At 39.7% G+C, this 18262-nt stretch overlaps 2 protein-coding genes across 3 annotated transcripts; both read right to left on the reverse strand.

The window, feature by feature from the left end:
- Positions 1–1532: 1532 nt before the first annotated feature.
- LOC115627450 (rho GTPase-activating protein 190) lies at positions 1533–14121 on the reverse strand. 2 transcript variants are annotated; one of them, XM_030523116.1, is made up of 18 exons: positions 13995–14121; positions 10486–11778; positions 10097–10390; positions 9645–10021; positions 8974–9556; positions 8731–8909; positions 8403–8645; positions 8179–8247; positions 7617–7742; positions 7095–7139; positions 6541–6698; positions 6263–6473; positions 5690–5902; positions 5480–5532; positions 5021–5417; positions 4643–4774; positions 4437–4581; positions 1533–3938 (listed from the first exon to the last, which is right to left on the reverse strand). In XM_030523116.1, exons 2-18 carry the CDS (start codon positions 11766–11768, stop codon positions 3740–3742), a joined length of 4707 nt encoding a protein of 1568 aa, XP_030378976.1. In that variant the 5' UTR covers positions 11769–11778; positions 13995–14121; the 3' UTR covers positions 1533–3739. The 2 variants fall into 2 exon arrangements, with proteins under 2 accessions (XP_030378976.1, XP_030378975.1); XM_030523115.1 differs by having other exon boundaries at positions 5681–5902.
- Positions 14122–14447: 326 nt separating this feature from the next.
- Positions 14448–18168, reverse strand: LOC115627467 (integrator complex subunit 2). Its single transcript, XM_030523139.1, has 4 exons — positions 17356–18168; positions 17062–17297; positions 15604–16998; positions 14448–15523 (listed from the first exon to the last, which is right to left on the reverse strand). Exons 1-4 carry the CDS (start codon positions 18166–18168, stop codon positions 14665–14667), a joined length of 3303 nt encoding a protein of 1100 aa, XP_030378999.1. The 3' UTR covers positions 14448–14664.
- Positions 18169–18262: the final 94 nt, after the last annotated feature.

The following is an 18262-nucleotide window of genomic DNA, read 5'->3' on the forward strand; positions in this document are numbered from 1 at the left end:
CGTTTTCTATTTCCCAGCCGCGCTCTATGGCTAGTGACTTGTCTCGCTTTGCGATGTGGAAATTAGCACAGTCATTGTTATTCGAAATGTCGGACGTGGTCAATTTTTCTGTTGGCAGCTTGGTTTGGCTTTGAACCTGATGGACGAGCTTGAAATTATACATAAATCTTTGGTTGGTGCTTGGTCGAGGGTCTCTGCATTATACTCTCTCTCTTTCATTGAAGAAATGTTCTTTTTGGGCTTGTGCGGTACCGTTCTTATTTTTTATAGCCCCTCCTACCGGCATCGTTTTGGAAAAATTCTCGGTACATTTGGCTTGCTCTTAAATAATTGTATCCTGGTTGAAAGCATTCTGCAAACTAAACCCATTGTCAACTGATAAGAGGACGTTGTCAGCCCGAGCTAAAAAAGTTTCTGTGTAACTTTTTGTAAAAGAAGCTGAAAGCTCCCAAAACTGCCTTCCTGGTCGTTGCTTTGGCCCTCATTCTGATCTTGGCACCATCTGCATTTTTCATGGTCGGACAGCGATGAAGCTGTAGATTAAATTTAACTCTGTTTTCGATCTATACAATATTTAAATGTTCATTTACTTGGCGTAAAGTTTTCGCATTGGACTCTTGCGTGTATTTTATTAATGGAATGTTCTATTGTTCTTTCTTTCAAGGTTTAATAGTTTTCATCATATCATCATTATATTGAAATATATTTTTTAAGAATACTTGTCGAAGGTCACCGCAACAGAATCAATTTCCCCTTAAACTCGAAAGTAATCTTTAGACAAAAGGGGACTTTGGTGTTTCCTATTCCGAATTCTGAAAGCATTTTCTTGTTTGGAGTTACAGGAGAGTATATTATATGGTTAGGAAACATATGTATACATACTCGTATATCGAGCATACTTTTAGGGTATACGTGATGCTTTATCATGCAAATAAAATCTGCCGTAGTTGTTTGGTGTTGCAATCGTTTGTAGAGTCTTGCTAGCACTTTAACTGTACTAGTTTAATAATTAATTACTAAGAAATGGGGATGAAATATTTCAGAATGTATGTATCCATCATCCTTAAATTCTATAGTTCTTACATATTTTTTTTGTTTATGTACATATATATGTACAGAGTCGTCATTTGACAACTTTGTCTTATTATTTACGCGCTGAGAAAGCCTTTAATATTGAGTGACAATAGAGTCCAATAACTGAAGATACAAAAAGGCATAAATATATTGATTCGTCCTTCATTGCGATGCCTTCTAATGGACATCCAATCAGTTCATATTATATCGCAAGTAGCTACTGCCTAAACAGAATTTTTTAAAGTTTGTTTTGCAGTTTTAAAATTTAAATGTTGTGAAAAAACATGAGTTACATTTTTATTTTAGCTGAAAACAAAAACCTGCACATCAAAATTCAATCCTAGCTTTACCTTGACTGAAACGACTCCACAAAGGCGGCATCATCCTTTCTAGGATCCAAGGTTTGTAGACCCACCCATCCAGTGCAATCGCAGGAGTGCAATAAAACGACAGTGGAATGATTCACAAATATTTGGAAAATGCCCACTTTTATTTGCTCTCGTGCATTCTTTTCTGTCTGTTCAATTAGTACATATGTATATAGTTACGATGTCGCAAGACAATATCGAAGACCGAAGACGACCTTTGGCCAAAGTCAATGTCAATGTCACTGTCAATGGCAATAGCAATGGCAATGGCGAGGGCATTTAAGGTGCGGCGGTACAGCTACAGCTCATGTGTGGGGAGGGGCTGGGCTGTGTCTGTGTGTGTGTGAGAGAGTGGAATTGTTGGTGTTTTGCTGTTGGCGGTACAAAGCACAGTACAGCACAGCAGACATGGACATGGCTGGCCGGCAATGTGAATGCGCAGTTACCGTTCCAATTGCCGTTACCGTTACAGTTTCAGTTACAATTACATGTCTCTGTATTGGCATTGGCATAAAATTTGCTTTTAAAAATATCATTACACATCACGTCAATTACTTTTTGATACATACATACATATTTTTAGGTAGTACGCGTATATAAATAAATGTATACAAATAATGCAATAGACACATATCTATACAAATTATGCTATATATGGTTATTTGTTATATTATTATTTTTTTCTTCTTTTTTTCTGTTGCATGCAGAGTTCGCAACATTCGCGTTTTTTGTTCGTTCTCTCTTTTACTTCTTTTGCTTTAAGTTTGAGGTCCGTTCAGACACAAAATACACAATTAGTTAAGTTCATTAAAAAATTAATGTTCAAATACAAGAAATAACACTTACGCTTATGTTGCCTACATTTTTTCGTTTTTGTTTTGTTTCTTCTGTTTTCTCTTTTTTTGTTGTTGTATATTTTGTTTTTTTGTTTTGTTTCATTTGAATTGTAATAGTTAAAATATAAGTATAATATAGAAGTTGCTGTTGTATGTATATTTTTTTATGCATTACATAGTTTATTATAGCTGAATAAGAACGAAAATATCAAAGTGTGCGATAATCCTTGCTCCACAGATCCGATCCGCCTACACAGGCCCGCACCCATCTAAAATATTTATGCAATGGCTGCGGCTGTGTATAGTTACATACATATATAGACATACATTATATATATAATTACTTTTACATACATACACATAAAACACGCAGACGCACACAGATGCACATTTAGTAGCTCAAAGGTTTAAAGATGCCTCATGACTTTTCCTTCTTTTTGTTTTTGTTTGTTTTTTTTTTTCGTTTCATTTTGTTTAATTTAGTCATTATGTTTTAACATTAAATATAACATACAATACATAATTAATTTATATAACTCTGTGCACGCCATCTCTTGCTAGACCTTTGCCAAAGGCAGCAATGTACATTGTACAAATATACATACATATGTGTATATATATATATATATGTATATACATGTATATAAATATATACATACATAAATATACATATGTGTGTATATATGTAAATGCCTTGAGCTGGCGGCCCGTTTTACCTTTTGTTTTGTGTTAAAAGGACTAATGGTTTGGGTCGAAGGTTTGGGGTAGGGACAGGGTCTGACAATGTGCAATGCAACACTATGACGAGGACGACGACGACACACACCACTATGCGTTTACATATATCACTGAAACACAACAAAGCCATTAATACAAAATATATATATAGATATATCGCGATATACACATATAAAAAAATAAATATACCCTATTTATCTAGTGTCAATACTTTACACACGTGCCACACACATATATTCATATACATTAATACATATATGTATATATGTATATATTCATATATGCACATGCACAATACATATATGTATACTATATATAGTATATGCCGTCTTGCTGCCGCGCTTATAAATGTTTATTTACGAAACTTTCTTGCTCAGCGTTTTTGCGTTTATAATGATCTATAAATCGATCGATGGGTTCTTTCTTTCTTTCTTTCCTTCAACATCCTATATGATCCATGCTCTCCGCTCCACCTGCATCTCAAATGCCCCTCGTCCCCCCTCTCATGTTTACGCCAACAACTGCTATTCGCTGCCAGTCTATTTATGTTTCTGTTTCCACTGCCTGCCCGTTTTCAATGAAACAAAAACGAGTTTAACGCATACACCCACTCGCATTCGCACACACATACACACACGCGCACACACACACAAAGGCGTATGTCACATGTATGTATGTATGTATCTTTTCACCTATAAAAGCAATTTCTTGCACTAACATCACTTAAACCATAACAAAAGCATCTTTGCCACAAAACAGATAGGGGAACTGATCGATCATAGTTTGTATAATGTCCTCCAGATATGGTCGCAGCTGCTCGAAATGTCCCATGTCGGTGAAGTCGATGGGTATTAGTGTTGGCCACCAGCAAATAGCCAGATTCTTGCTGTCCATGCTATTCAACTTCGAATTGTCCGAGACGCTGTAAAATATTGAATGCAGAAACAGTCATTATGAACACAAGGATCGAATAAAAGCACAAAATCACTTAGATGTATAATGAAGTCTAAACTGAGCAATCCAAATCTCCCATATACTTTATATAGCAACTAATTATAATGTACCGTTTAAGACTACGATTAAGTTGCAGTAGAACCTTAGCCTTGACCGCCAAGAACTGCCTAAAATAAAACGCCTTCGTGACCTACAAACATATCATTAATTTCCATTTCTTTCAACATTTGCCAACTTTTCAACTCTAATCAATGAAAAACCTTTCTCCTGATTGCCCCCAACCCTAATAGAGACAGAACGAAATAAAACTATAAGCTAAATGCAATGTTTAATCTATCCAAAGACAACATAACTACAAGTATATTTATAGCAATTCATCTTCTCTTATAACATTGCTCGACCATGATGTATAGTTTATATTGCAGTTAAATCTATAATATATATATATAAAGTATCTGTTACTTACTGCACAAAATGCTGGAATATGTATTTGAGTATGGCAAAATTAATTGGTGGTAATTTCTGTAGCAATGATTTTAAAGCTATTAAACGGCAGCTCCGATCGGTCTTGACTTCCACATTTAACTTTGAAGAGCCCACACCTCGAGAGCCTGTACATAAAAAGGGGTAACATTTGAAAACTGCAATCAATCAGACATAGACCGTAGATACCTGCAATCTCCTCCAGCTCCTTGATGATGTCCTTGCTAAACAGAGGCGGGAGACGCTTTGAGAAGAAGTCCTTGAGTGCTGTCGCCACAGCATTAACCGGTATGTCCAACACATCAATAATTGTATTTACGTCTGAAACAAATGCAAATAGTATAACATAAATCTATTGGCTATGATTCTTGACATTATATTAGTCAGTTCAGTAATTAAATCATAATTAATCAAATGTGTATGGGTTATTTATATATTCATTTTTTTTTTTAAAGTTAATTTAAAGAAATTATGTGTATTGTTTTTATTTGTAAATCGCTTTTATAGTTAATATTTATGGAAAATTAGATTAATTAAAGTTGCTATAATAAAGAAACTGCTCCTTACCCTCCTCAAATCGTTGGAACAACATATCAACATGCGCTCTGCTTCCTGGGACTCGGTATATACCCTCGGAGTCCAAGCCTTCCTTTTCAATGAACTCAACGCACTTTATCAAAAATATGGGTATTTCATCTTTATCTGAGGAGATCATAAGCTTGCCAAATTGCGCCTCGGTTGTCTCGGCGAGACCCTTAGCATTCTGTTTCAGTTTGCGTTTTAGCTTCTTTTCTTGCTCCTTCTCTTTCTCCTGCAGCTTTCGCAGTCTAGCTGTCTCCTCCTTGATGCGCCGCTTCTCCAATTTCTCCAAATCCTTTAAGCATTTGGCGTTCATATTGAGCTCAGGCATGCTCTCCGGCACAAATATGCTCGTGGCAGCCAATTCGGGGACCATTGAATACTGCTTGAGTAGTATTTTGAGTTTAGCTAAATAACATGCCATATAGGGCTGAGATGTCAACTTACCTCGGGAGACTTGTCGTTTTTCATGAAATCGGACACACCAGCCTCTGATTTTTCTAAACAGGGAAAGCATAGAAGTAAATACACATGGAAAGATGCTTTTTTTTTTTGTATATGTGCCATTTCATAATGGACACTCTAAGTACATGCAATAAACGAGTCGAAGAAAACCAAGGAAACTGAAGAGAAAAAAACGACACATACTTTTCTCACCTGCACCAGCCATTCGCTGATAATGCAAGGGTATTTCCGGAGGACTGACATAGGCGCCAAATGGTGGAACTCTTGGCGTTTGCACCGGGATGGCAACCTTTTTCTTCTTGTTCTTCTTGGTGGGTGCCGCCTTCTTGTTGGCCTTATAATACGCATTCTGTTGTCGAACCCGACGTTCTGTCGAACTGGCGCAGCTATCCGACTCGGTGCAGTCTAGTTCAGGATGAGAAAATCAACGCGAAAAATGTTTAACATTTGCTTATTCAAAAAGTCTTAACTGACTAAAGACTAGACTGCAGAAATGCAGACCAATGCTCAAACTAGGGCGCATGATTTACGAATTAATACAAAAATAGACAATAGACAATGTACGAACTAGTATATCTTAAAAATAAGAGCAGATAACAATGGGAGAACAGAACACCAGAACACCTTTGCAAACACACAATTGTACTGGACCATGACTTGAAAATGAATGAAAGGGGAGTTTTAACAGGAGAGCAATTTCATTCTCTATTATGTTGCTCCCTTTCTTAATTTTTCATTAAATATAATGTCGCGGGCACTACTTACCTTCGTTTTCATAGATTTGCTCATATTCGGCCAGTTCCTCGGAGTCCTCATCTTCTCCATCGAGTTGTGCGTGATCATAACGTTTGACATCTTTGTCGCTGGCATCACATTGAGCCAAATAGGATTCACCCATGCTGCCACTACCAAAATTCATTTTGGCCACCGCATCGCTGACCAATTGGAAATTTTTCATATTCAATTTGCCGGGTTGCTGGAACACCAAATTTTAATTTTTAAATGTGTGTGCTCCGTATTGGTAGAGGGGCCGACGCATTTACCTTTAATGTCTGGCTCGGACCCTTTGGACGAATTTTATTTAGATTTGAGTCAATGTGTCGGCGACCTGTGGTGTAGGCATGTGTCGAACCGCTAAAGTTGTTCCAAATGGAATTCTTGTTCATGTTACGACGCCCTTCACTTTTGTCCTCTAACCATTCTGAAAGTATTTGTGGCTCACAATTATTGCTATGTATGCAAGGGTGTGTATGTAGGGCTTACTATTCATATATGTACATAGAAACATCTATAGGGTAATTCTATGAATTTAATGATAACTGCGTTGCGACAACAACAAGCCTCGAAAAGTGTAGCGCAAGCAGGGACAAGGCATACATTAATTATAATGTACGAGTATTGGATGCTGGGTAGTAGTGGCTATGGGGCGTGAAATTCCTAATGTGAATGATCATCTAGTGAGTGTGCGTGAGTGTGTGAGTTTCAGTGTTTGTGTGTGTGCATGTCTGTCTCTATATTCTACATATGCATTGCAAAAATGTACACATATATCACTTAAATTAGATAGGTAGAGATATAATTGGAACACAAGTATAACCTGCATCATGGGTGGCCAATGAATCCTTAGACCCGCTGACATCCGCTGCTTATGAAATGCATGAGAAAAATATCAAATAAAATACGTAAAACTTGTATGACTCGGCGGCACGCTTCGAAAATCTCTAGAGAAATAAGTTGTTGAAAAAACAAAGCGAATCAACTAACCAACCAATAACGAAATTGATTAAGCATTGCATATATACACAACCAAAAATGTCCAAAACAAGTTGCGAAATCCGATACATATGTTTGTATATGAATGTTTTTTATACAAGTATGTACATATGCAGTACAGGGTATTAAATATATAGCAAGAATGTGACTACTTAATATCAAAAATACAACAAAATGGCAAACGAATCAAAAAAGTATTGTAAACGAATGTCTGAATATATAATAACGAAATCATAATAAGTAGGAATAATGATAACAAAAAACATTCTTTTGAACATAAAACTTGAATTCAAATTATTATGACTAGGGATTTATGTTATAGAAAATAATCAAATAGATAGATTACATGTTATCTCTTCCAAACTTGATTCTGAAGCCGAAACGAATTGACTCTTATATGTGCATGTAATGAGCTGATGATCTGGAGGGGCTGGCTCTGGAGGAGTTGTTGGAGGAGGGAATATCTGGAATCCTTTTTTGTTTTTTTTTTTGTTTGTTTAGTATTAAGTTTGTCGTTTGGTATGGTATGTTATTATTATTTTTAGCAAAAGGCAATGACAACAACAAATACACACACAGAGATAAATCGTTAAGAAATTGTTATGGTTAATCGTTAATAATAATCATTGTAAAATATTTATGGCATAATAATACTAATTAATATGTATTATTGGTATTATGTATATGTATAAGGAAATGCTTATGTACGCATTATAATGTTGAATAATCACATATACAAATGTTTCTTTGTTTGTATGGTCTTTGTATGTATGTGGGCGTGTTATCCGAAATTGAGCATTGGTCAACCTCATGGGCTTATTCGCTCTCAATATTGATGGACTTATGTATGTAATATGGCTATACTGTTTGTATCTTGATTTAACAAAAGGATGGCAAATGAGACTTACTTTGATGCAGGTGTTTTGGTTTTTCGTTGTTGTCATCATAGATTTCATCTAATGATATATCTCTTTCTTCTGTGGATTAAAAGAGAGATCATGAACCAATTATACATAGATACGATTCTAATGTTAACGGTATTCAGAGCCCAGACCCCAGTTAAGCCCCAGTTTACAAATTATCTATCCATTATATTATCATTATATATACTATTTTTCTTTAAAATTTTTACCATTTAATGAATTCAAAGATCGTGTAGGAAGCATTTCGTAATTTTCACTGCCAGAACCGTCGGTGCCCAGAGTATTGGATAGCAAGTAGCTCTCGTGACGTGGTGGTGGACGCGGCAACTGATTGACCGAGTTCTCCAGAGTACCCTCGCCCGAATCTAAAGTAATTGACTCCTCGACATGCAGATTTTCTACTTCATACTTGTTGTCCCAGGCAGTTTTAAGGAATGGATTATAAAATGCAACTGAAAAACAATAAACCAATCAATTTTAAATATCATATAACTTCTTGAAGGTTAGTAAAGGGTGGGGAAAAGGAGCTCAACATACACTTAACATATTGATCGGCTGAAAATGTCATGAAACTGCCCTTGAAACGATCTGCTAGCGCATTGCCTTCGGTTATAAGATATTGGCAGATTTCGCTATTGAAAAATGCATTAACGCCTCCGCTCTCTGTGACCGCAATCATCTGCAATGGAATGTTGGAGTTTTGCGCAGCCAATATGCTGTAAATAAGATTCGGATTGATGGGATTTAGCTAAGCCAGATTAAATGATCTATAGTGCATACTTGAGATTGGCGAGGGACGAACGACGTTTGGCTGAATAGAAATAAATGTATCCGTGTATGAGTTCATCCCGATACTGATTGGTGCCATGATACGATGACAATATGAATTCGACACGACGCTTCGCATCCCCGATGAATACATCAACTATGATGCTGTGCTCATTGGCCTTGCACAGCGTTGATTCGGCGATCAGCGGCTGGACAATGTTCTCAATGTCGTACTGGTCGCCACAGAAGATACCGACAAGTATGCGTAGATCAGTGTGGTTCGAAGGGTATGGCTCATAGGTCTTCATTTCGGTTAGCCTGAGCGAGAGTATTACAATGTTAAGTATGTCGTAAACATACTTCTGATGATTCTGTGTGTGATCGATGAAGTCGCAGTGCAGCATTTCAGACAAGCGCATCCCTTCGCTTCGCAGATAGTCCACTTCATTCTCTTTCAAATCCTGCGGCTGATATACCAGTACAATTGGGAGATTCTCAAACTTGTCCTCGAGCTCAAGATTGCAAAGTAATGTCCGCTCGAGATTGTCTTTAAGCGTTTCAAACGATTGCTGGTTCGAATAGACGCAAATTAGGCCTGCCAAACCGATAGCCAAGTACATATACACATTTAATTATTAATTAATGGTTCATCAAGCAAGCGAACAGTCTGAAGGTTAACTTACCGCTCGAGTAGACATCGATTGCCTTGAATGCTTCCATATCACCGTTAGCAATGCGATAGTTAAGATAATACGTTTGATTTTCATATATGTACTCCCCCTTGCTGCCGGTGCAAATGCGAATATCGTTGAGCAAATCGCTTGCCAAGTGCTCCGAGCCAACTATGAGCAGATTGAGTGTGCGGTCTGTGCCGTTGCCGGCGGTTTTCCAGCCGGATGATTTGTGATTGCTTGACTTGTCCGAGAGCACCTCCTCGATCAGGTTGTCAACACAATTGCTAAAGAACGGGCAATGATCGCGTATGGGGCAGTGTATGAATCGCAAATGCTGAAAGAGCATAACACGTCGCTCCTGGTCCAAGCGATCCAGCATTTTATATCTACCATGGAAAAAGGAGCAATAGAAATACAATAATAAAGCATATATAATGTTTTCTCGAGATGATGAAGGTTACCTCGAGTCTTCTTGAATGACGTCTGTTATTTGTTTGACATCCTCTTGCGTGATAATGTCGACATTTTTAAACTGCAAAAAGTATTGGGCATGCTCCAACAACAGCTCCACGAAATTCTGTTTGCTCTTCTCAATGATCTCGTCCTGATGTATGTCGTAGATTTGCTGACAATCGTGTTCGGACAAAGCCTCAAAGCATTCACGGCCCATGAAGAGCACTCGAACTTCGGACAATTGCTTACCGGGCGTCACAAAGCCTGACTCCTCCAGAAGCATCTTGAATTGTTGCTTCCAGCTGTGAAAAGCAGGCATTTAATATTAAAAACAAAAATCACTAATCATGAAAAACGGCTTTTAAGAACAGCCGAAGGAATTTAGAAAGAAACTCACCCAATTTTTTTCTTATCCTGTTGCACAGAGTTTAAATAGTTTCGGAATACTGTTTCGGCCTCCGAGGTTTCAAGCACATCGAAAGGTATGCGCGCCTCATCTTCAGTCTCTTCCATATCCACCAGCTCGGTCCAAGAGGCCTGGGGACACTCAAAGAAATACTGTTCGAACTCAACGTGATTCTGCAGATAATTGCGGGCACAATCCCAGGCATCATCTTCACTGAGATTGAGCGCATTAATATCTGGCAGCAAATACTCGAGTGCTAATGCGAACTTGTCCAAGTATTGGTGTAGTTTTTTGTTGAGATGATCGTCGCGTAACTTTTTCATGTGGCGACGAAATAGCTTCTGACCGGCTTCATGTCCGAAAATGTTCAAGAACTCATTCCATTCACGATACTGCGATAGCATTTTCGAGCCCTGCGACCACAATATGTGATAGTCTGTGATTTGAGTTCGAATGAGTCTTGTGACCGCCTCAGAGCGTGTATCCAATAGCTCTTTGCGCGATTTGGCAGACTCCTGATATGATATGATCTTGACCCGGTTCTTAACCTTGTCTATCATTTGTGCAAGCATGAGAAATGCCAGATCAATGTTGATCGATTCGTGTGCCGATGTCTCTATCAACTGCACCGTACTCTTATAATCCTTGCGCTGACTAATCTTTTCGGCTTCGCGCACATACAACTCGTGCGCATCGTCATTTTTAGTCGTCACAAGGACCAGTGGTTTTTTATTTTTTAATATGTGGGCAATGGCATTCTGAACGAACTCCACCTGCTTTTCGACGCTGCGATTTGGCACTGGACTGACATCGAAGACAACCACAAACCCGTCGATACTAAGCCGGCCGTCCGGCATTACCTTTTGTTCGTACTCCTTCTCGATGCCCAGTTGGTTCTTACATATGTACATAAGTTTCTCCGCTGAGAAGACCTTTGTGGCGGTACATCGCTTCAGATATGGATCCATTTTACCCACCTTAAACGCTTGGAATGTGGAATCGTCCATGAACTCTGTCTGCTCGATAATGTTGAAGTTATACTCAACGCCCTCGTCGGTCGTCTTACGCACCTCGCCCCAGTACAGAAAATGGTCATTATTCACAATGCGACCGCTGAAGTCGCTCTGGCTAAGCACTGATATGTGATCAATGAAGTAATCGTCTGCCATGGGCCGCATAAATCTGTTGCACAAGCATGACTTTCCGACACCGACTTGGCCGCGGTCCTTTTCGGTCCCGGATAGTCCAATGACCGAAATGTTGAATTGACGCATCTTGACGCACCTTTACGATTCAGACCCAAAAGAAGACAAAGAAGACGACCACAGACCATGTAAATGTTAGTACAATTTTTGTGTAAATTCTGTAAATAACTAGTGCGAAGATATCGAATTTTTCCCCCGAGCACAGCAAAAGATACACTCGATAAGGCAACGGCAACAGCTACAAAAACAACTACACAGCTATGTTGGAGCACGGATACATCCACGAATGAATACAGCAACCAACATATCGGGAGAGCGTGTACTGCGCTACTCGGACAAAAGTTGCCGTTGCCTTCAGTTGGCCGGCGCAAGCAATATAAATTTCCGCACGTCTGTCGGACATCATTTTTTTTTTTTTTTTGTCTCCTTCTTGCAGGATGCGGACTATAAAAGTTTTCTTACTCCTATAGAATCGCCATGATTTGGAATGAGTTCCTGGTTTATTGTCTTCGTGCACTTGAGCGGAACGTTGGGGGCTATTAAAAGCAATTTAAATGAATGCGATACCTTACTATTACAACATTTTTAAATAAAATATCTGCAACAGTCCTTTTGCTAGCTTCAAAGGCACAGTGGAGGATGGCGACACGATAGAAACAACGGCATTCTCATTCAGCGCAGTAACTCGGACGCAGTTAGAAAGGAGAGATAGAGAGAAAGCGAGAGAGGTGCAGAGTCGGGGCGCAAGAGAGCGATTCTATTATGTGGGTGGGTGTTGGTGGCGCTTGCTGGTGGCAATGTAACTTGACGGTGCATTTTTGTTGCTGTTGCTGGTCTGCTGTTGTTGTTATTATTTTGCTCTTTTGTCTATTTGCAGCTTGCTCTCTTCTTGGAGCATAATTTTGGTCGTGAATGAAAAAAAAAAGTCCTACTAGCGCATACACATATGTGTGGGTTTGTTTGAATGTGACAGTGCGTGTGTGTGGTTGTTGTGGGTGTGTACTTCAATAAAGCAACACTTAAAGTTTAATTGAGTTTTTCCGGCTATAAAAGAATTGCACAAAAAAAAACATGCATACATGCATCCATTTTCGAAACACGTGTGGTTGTGTGTATGGGTGTGTATGTGTGTACGACTAGCTGCAGCCTGCAACACGCAGAATCAGACATGTGTTCCAGCAACAGATTTCCCGTATGTATGTACTACATTCCCGGGCTGCATTTTACAACAATAGCAATAACTATGATAACGAGACGAGTGACGACTGCAACACCGACCCTTGTCCAAATTACCCCACATATATACATATGTACGTAGATACATAAATACAAATATATACATACATACATACAGATGTACATTTGGTGTACGTTTTCCTGATTGTGTTCGTAAAAAATTGGTTAAAAGGGAGCTTTACATTTAGGGGAGAGGTGTTTGTAGCGGCCTCCAGCTGGGAATCGCTACTGTTCGGACTCCGACTTCGACCATAGTTTACATGAGATTTCATTGAGCTGCAGCTGCCAGACAAAATCAAGTCAGATTGTTGCCGACACGACCAGAACCGTTGCTTCTGCAACTAGCTCTCTCTCCGGCGCACATATCAGCAACTGCGTACCGGATTACCTGCACTTGCGCACAAAGAAGCGACCGAGCAAAGAAGAAACGACCTGAGTTTTCAGCTGAAGTCGGTCGTTTGGACCGATTTTGATTTTTTATCTCGACTTACTATCATGGATGCTAGGCAGCCTCTTCTACAGCAATATTGTTGTAATTTGACTTTATTGTAATATTGCTTCTGTCTCTACAGCAAAACCGCGACCAAGACCAATTTAATGTAGAGATTATATGTACATACATCATACATACATATGTATGTTGTGCATCGTATTTTGAAACACAAAGCCCATACATACATACTATGTACCAATCTTTTACTGGGACATTTTAAAGTAAATTAAATGGCATATGGATGTAGGCAACTTTTTTTAATAGATTAACCACAATGTGAAATGTGCAACAAATTGGAGTTTGCTTTAATTATTTTCCAACAAGCTACCAGTCTGTATCAACACACATACACAAACACTCAAAAACATCAAGACCCACGGGCACAGAGGCTGCCAGAGAGAGAGCGAATAAGCGAGAGCGACCCGACATACACAAGAAGACAATTACGAATCAGCATCGTAAAACATAAAAAAAACTTCCGACGCAAGTGAAAAATTTTAGGCGTAAACAGCGATTTGCTTTTCCTGTTTAGTAGTTCTGTATTAAACACTTGAATATTTACTCACAAATATTGCACAGCTTCAATGCGTTTGATTATTGCTTTATATTAATATTGAATAAATGAAACTATGTTCATCATCCGTGCTTCAATAACTTTACAAAAACTATCACTAAAAACAAAATGCACCCAACGACTTGGCAGACAGGGATGTAAGAAGTACATCGATGCATCGATGTTATCGATATCTAAACACCATAGCATCGGGTTAAATGTCGAGCGGTCTATCGACTAATGTTGCGAACCAAGTACTTTTAAAAGCTTTTTTGGAAACCCGTTAAAAATTTAGGTTAATGAACAATTAGACAATTTTTAGCAAAACAGGAAAAGTTAAAATTAATAGATATAAAAAACAATTATACGCAAATACTTAAAGTTCCATTTTATTTTTATCGCCTTTTATCTATATTTAATCGACCACAAGTAGCACAGCACTTACAAACATATGTACATACACATATCGTATGAACTTAGAAACGGTTTTTTATTGGTCAAGTTATCTTATATGTACATATGTGTATTTAATTCGAATTTAATATATTGTACAAATACTACGCACTTATATCATATCATCATTATTTAGTTCTTCCCTATGTACAACAGAGGAAATCTTACAGGCCATATGATCGCATTCACCCATATCTCAAATTTACATTTACATCTCTCCTGCATAAACATTAATATAATTCAGCCTTTTGCAAAACAGCAGATACAAGTGCTTTGAAAGCATCTTCAATCATAATGATATGCCACTGGGCGTCACGATACGAGCACAGCTTCGCACTCTCCGTCAACGGCATTTGCATAGTTGTTACGCCCAACGAGGATTGCGAATGTAAGCTACGACCGGTGTTCATTAAAATGTTTACACAATCATCGGCAAGAATGGGAAATGTTTCGGCAAAGCGCACAATAGCAGGCAGCACGTTTCTCAAGAATTTGCATTTGGCGGATGACGTTAGCAGCGAGAGTGTGGTTTGAATTACATTTATGCAGAACTTGGAAACTCCGAGACTCTTCGGTATTGAATAATTAAGCACCAAATGTGAGGTTAGTTCTATCGTGAAGATTTGCTTATCCATTTCAGTTACATTCAGAAATTCGTGCACAAAATCAATACAAATATGCATTGAAGGCACACTCGCCACAATCATTGGTATTATGGACTTTGGATAAGTCTGGAAGTGCACCAGCTTGGCCAGCGATGGCTCCGAGATAAATACCTGGTGCACATAGGTACCAATAATGCCCTGTATTTCCCGCAACTCCAATTTGGCAACTCGGGTATTTGCTTTATTCGCCATATACTCGAGCACTTCGAGCAGAATATGCACAGCAGCGCTCTCCTGTGAGGCAATCAACGTGGTTTTTAGTTCCTCTCGATCCGCATCCGTTTGCACAAGTCCGTTTTTGTCGAGCACCTGCTTCTGTTGCATGTGAACATTGAGGTATGTCTTGGATGCCGCTAGGCTTCCTTTCAATATGCGTAACAGTATCACAAGCATATATGGCGAGCAGAAGACATGTCTGGGACACCTAGAAATGAAGAAAATACGGGTTTTAAACATGAGTTATGTAAGAAAAAACATAATGGGTGTAAGTGTTGAACGACTTACCCTAAAACTTCCATAGGCTCTAACAGACTTTCGTTGACAAAGGTTTTTCGGCTGATCGAATCCTTAGTACTTGTGATTGCTTTCAGGGACAAAACCCAAAACGTTGTCGGCAGCACAGCATTCAACCGCAGCCACAAGTCGTTGTAGAGATCTTTAATATACCTCGGCACAGATTTCTCAAACACATCTGGCATGTGGTTTACCAACAGTTGTGCGTATTGGGCCAACGATTCGGGTGGCAGCTGAAGAAGTCGCTTAAACACTCTTATAGCTAGGTGGGGTTTTGTTTTAAGCATATCCAGTGCTTGGCTAAGGAGTTCCTTCTTAACCTCATAAGCTTTACTCGCCTCACTTGCACTGCTTAAGCTGTAGTGCTCCTCCAGCCAGTCATCCACCATGCTCAGATGAGGATAATTAGATATAATAAGTCGTAACAGCGGATGGAACAACGACAAATAATCATTGTGGTATTGATGAGCCTTCTGCAATAGGTATTTTAAGGGCAAGCCTCCAAGGAAGTTGTTTGTGTACTCCTTCTGCTTGCGACCTCCCAGAGCACTGAGGTTCATCAGTCTCGTATCCTCATACAACATAAGGTAATAGATCATGAGTAACTGTGCTGTCAGTGGACAGCTAACCTCGACCTGAGCAAGCTCATCGCCCTCTGGCAGGGGGAACTCTTCAGTAATGAAGGTAAGCTGTGATGTACGAAAGACATGAAGAATTTCGGCTTCTGTAAAAGGCCGATGCATGTGGTCTATGTTGACTTTGCCTGTGGGATTTGGTATTATAAGAGTATTGACAAAGACCTCAACAAGTGCGGGCATAACTGGATGTACTGGTCGTACGGAGCTGCATATTTGCTTAAATATCCACGACTTGATAGTCACCTTGTGCTTCAGAAACGTTCTTGACTTTAGCAGCTGGTGGATACAATGCACCGGGAGGTAGCCCGGCACGGTTCCATTCAAGTTGGGTGTAACTGGCACACGCACTGCATGTGAGGCAACCACCTGTTCGGTGAAGAGGTCTTGTGTAAATAGCTGTTTTATGCGATTAGTGCTATTAGGTCTTATGGGTATCTTCATGGCCAGTGTGGAGCACACCATTTCACTGATGGCCGTTATTTGGTTGCTGTGAAAGTGAATCGCGAGTAGAAGCAGCATCTCGCCTAGAGAACTACTCGTGGCAGAACGCTTACAGAAAAAGGCATCCTCTTTAATAAGCCACTGCAGCCATTCGATGGCCTTGTTTTCTAGTGGTATTGTTGATACCAGCGATGGACAGGCAATGAGCATGCACAGAGCCAGTGTCACAAAACGCACGCCTGAAGGGGTGGCCTGTGGGCAGCTTGTCACCAGCTGGGACAATGCGTTAATTTCATCATCGTTGAATCTGTCAACATTAGACGAGGACATTAGATATACCTTATATCGTGTAAATCAATGTGACACTTACTTAAGACCTCCAATTCCACGTAGTGCACAATAGAGACGCAGCAGCACAGCACCCTGCAAATTGAAATCTTTGATCTCAGCAGCATTGCTCGTGATATGTAAAATCTTCTGGAGTAGCTCTACACGCACCAGATTAAGTGCATCGCCTTTTCGCTTTTGACTAGACCGAATATACAGGGCGAACCAAGAACGTAGATTCTGATCATTGCCCAGCAAAAGTCCAGTCAAAAATGCAGTCTAAAGGTGAAGAATGGATTAATTAAAGTATAAGAGTAAGAGATTGTCAAAGACTTACCAAATCCTCGGGATGCTTTAGAGTAAGCTTCAACATAAAGGAAGGCACTTTAAGCATGTCAACGCACATTGAACGGTTGGCAAGGGCTTGGGTGGGATTCATTTCGCTAAGAGCCATCAGCAGCAACAGTCTGTGCTTGCCATCAACGCCCTCCTCGTCGCAGTTGGCAATAACATGAGAGACTACATCGCGATAGCAATCGGGAAAATTTGCAACCAATGCACATACGATGCGATGTCCAGTCGGCACATGCATCAATGCATCAGTTAATTCGAGTATATTTAACAACGAAGGCAACTCTGCCAGTGCAATACAAAGGATGTCTACGACTTCCTCTAAATATATACCATCGTCAAGTATTTCTGAGTGCACAGCAGGCTTTTGCTCCGACACCTGTTGCTGGAGATTGAATATTTCGGATAATACGACGCGCACCTTGCGTGCCACATCGGCCCGTTCAAAACCCAGCGCTATTCCTGTCTGCAGGCCATAGTCGTGTTGGCCTTCAAAAAACACAGTTTTTAGGCGTGTTTGCAGCTCCTTCTTCAACTCATTCTCGAGCTCATGGTAGTTGACCTGCAGGTACGATACAATGCTGTTCACAACTTCAATGCCAATGAGCACGGCCAGGATCTGTTTGCGCGACTCCATGGACGACTCGGTGTTATCCAGCGGCGACAACAGACTCATGCGCACTAACGATGGCAGCACTGGCCGAATCTCCGCCTGTGGATAACCGGCCAGCGATGTTATGTCCAGATTCTGCATGGCTGCAAAGACGCGAGCCGTCACATCGCACATCTTGACCGGCATCTTCAGCGCCCACGAACTTCTCTCACTTATTTTTCGATAAGTTTCTGTTTGCGTTTTTGTTTTCTGCCTATGTAAAAAACAAAGGCTGGATTAG

This window comes from Scaptodrosophila lebanonensis, unplaced genomic scaffold (assembly GCF_003285725.1).
Source record: "Scaptodrosophila lebanonensis strain 11010-0011.00,11010-0021.00 unplaced genomic scaffold, SlebRS2 tig00000096-arrow-pilon, whole genome shotgun sequence".
In the NCBI taxonomy this organism is placed as follows: Eukaryota; Metazoa; Arthropoda; class Insecta; order Diptera; family Drosophilidae; genus Scaptodrosophila; species Scaptodrosophila lebanonensis.

Coding starts and splice junctions, on each gene's coding strand:
- LOC115627467 (XM_030523139.1), bottom strand. CDS start 18,168: ATGCCGGTCAAGATGTGCGATGTGACGGCTCGCGTCTTTGCAGCCATG. Junction 17,298..17,355: donor TAAAGCATCCCGAGGATTTG/GTAAGTCTTTGA, acceptor CTTCACCTTTAG/ACTGCATTTTTGACTGGACT. Junction 15,524..15,603: donor GAGCCTATGGAAGTTTTAGG/GTAAGTCGTTCA, acceptor CTTCATTTCTAG/GTGTCCCAGACATGTCTTCT.
- LOC115627450 (XM_030523115.1), bottom strand. CDS start 11,768: ATGCGTCAATTCAACATTTCGGTCATTGGACTATCCGGGACCGAAAAG. Junction 8,910..8,973: donor TCGTCCCTCGCCAATCTCAA/GTATGCACTATA, acceptor TCTTATTTACAG/CATATTGGCTGCGCAAAACT. Junction 7,743..8,178: donor ACCAAAACACCTGCATCAAA/GTAAGTCTCATT, acceptor AAAACAAAAAAG/GATTCCAGATATTCCCTCCT.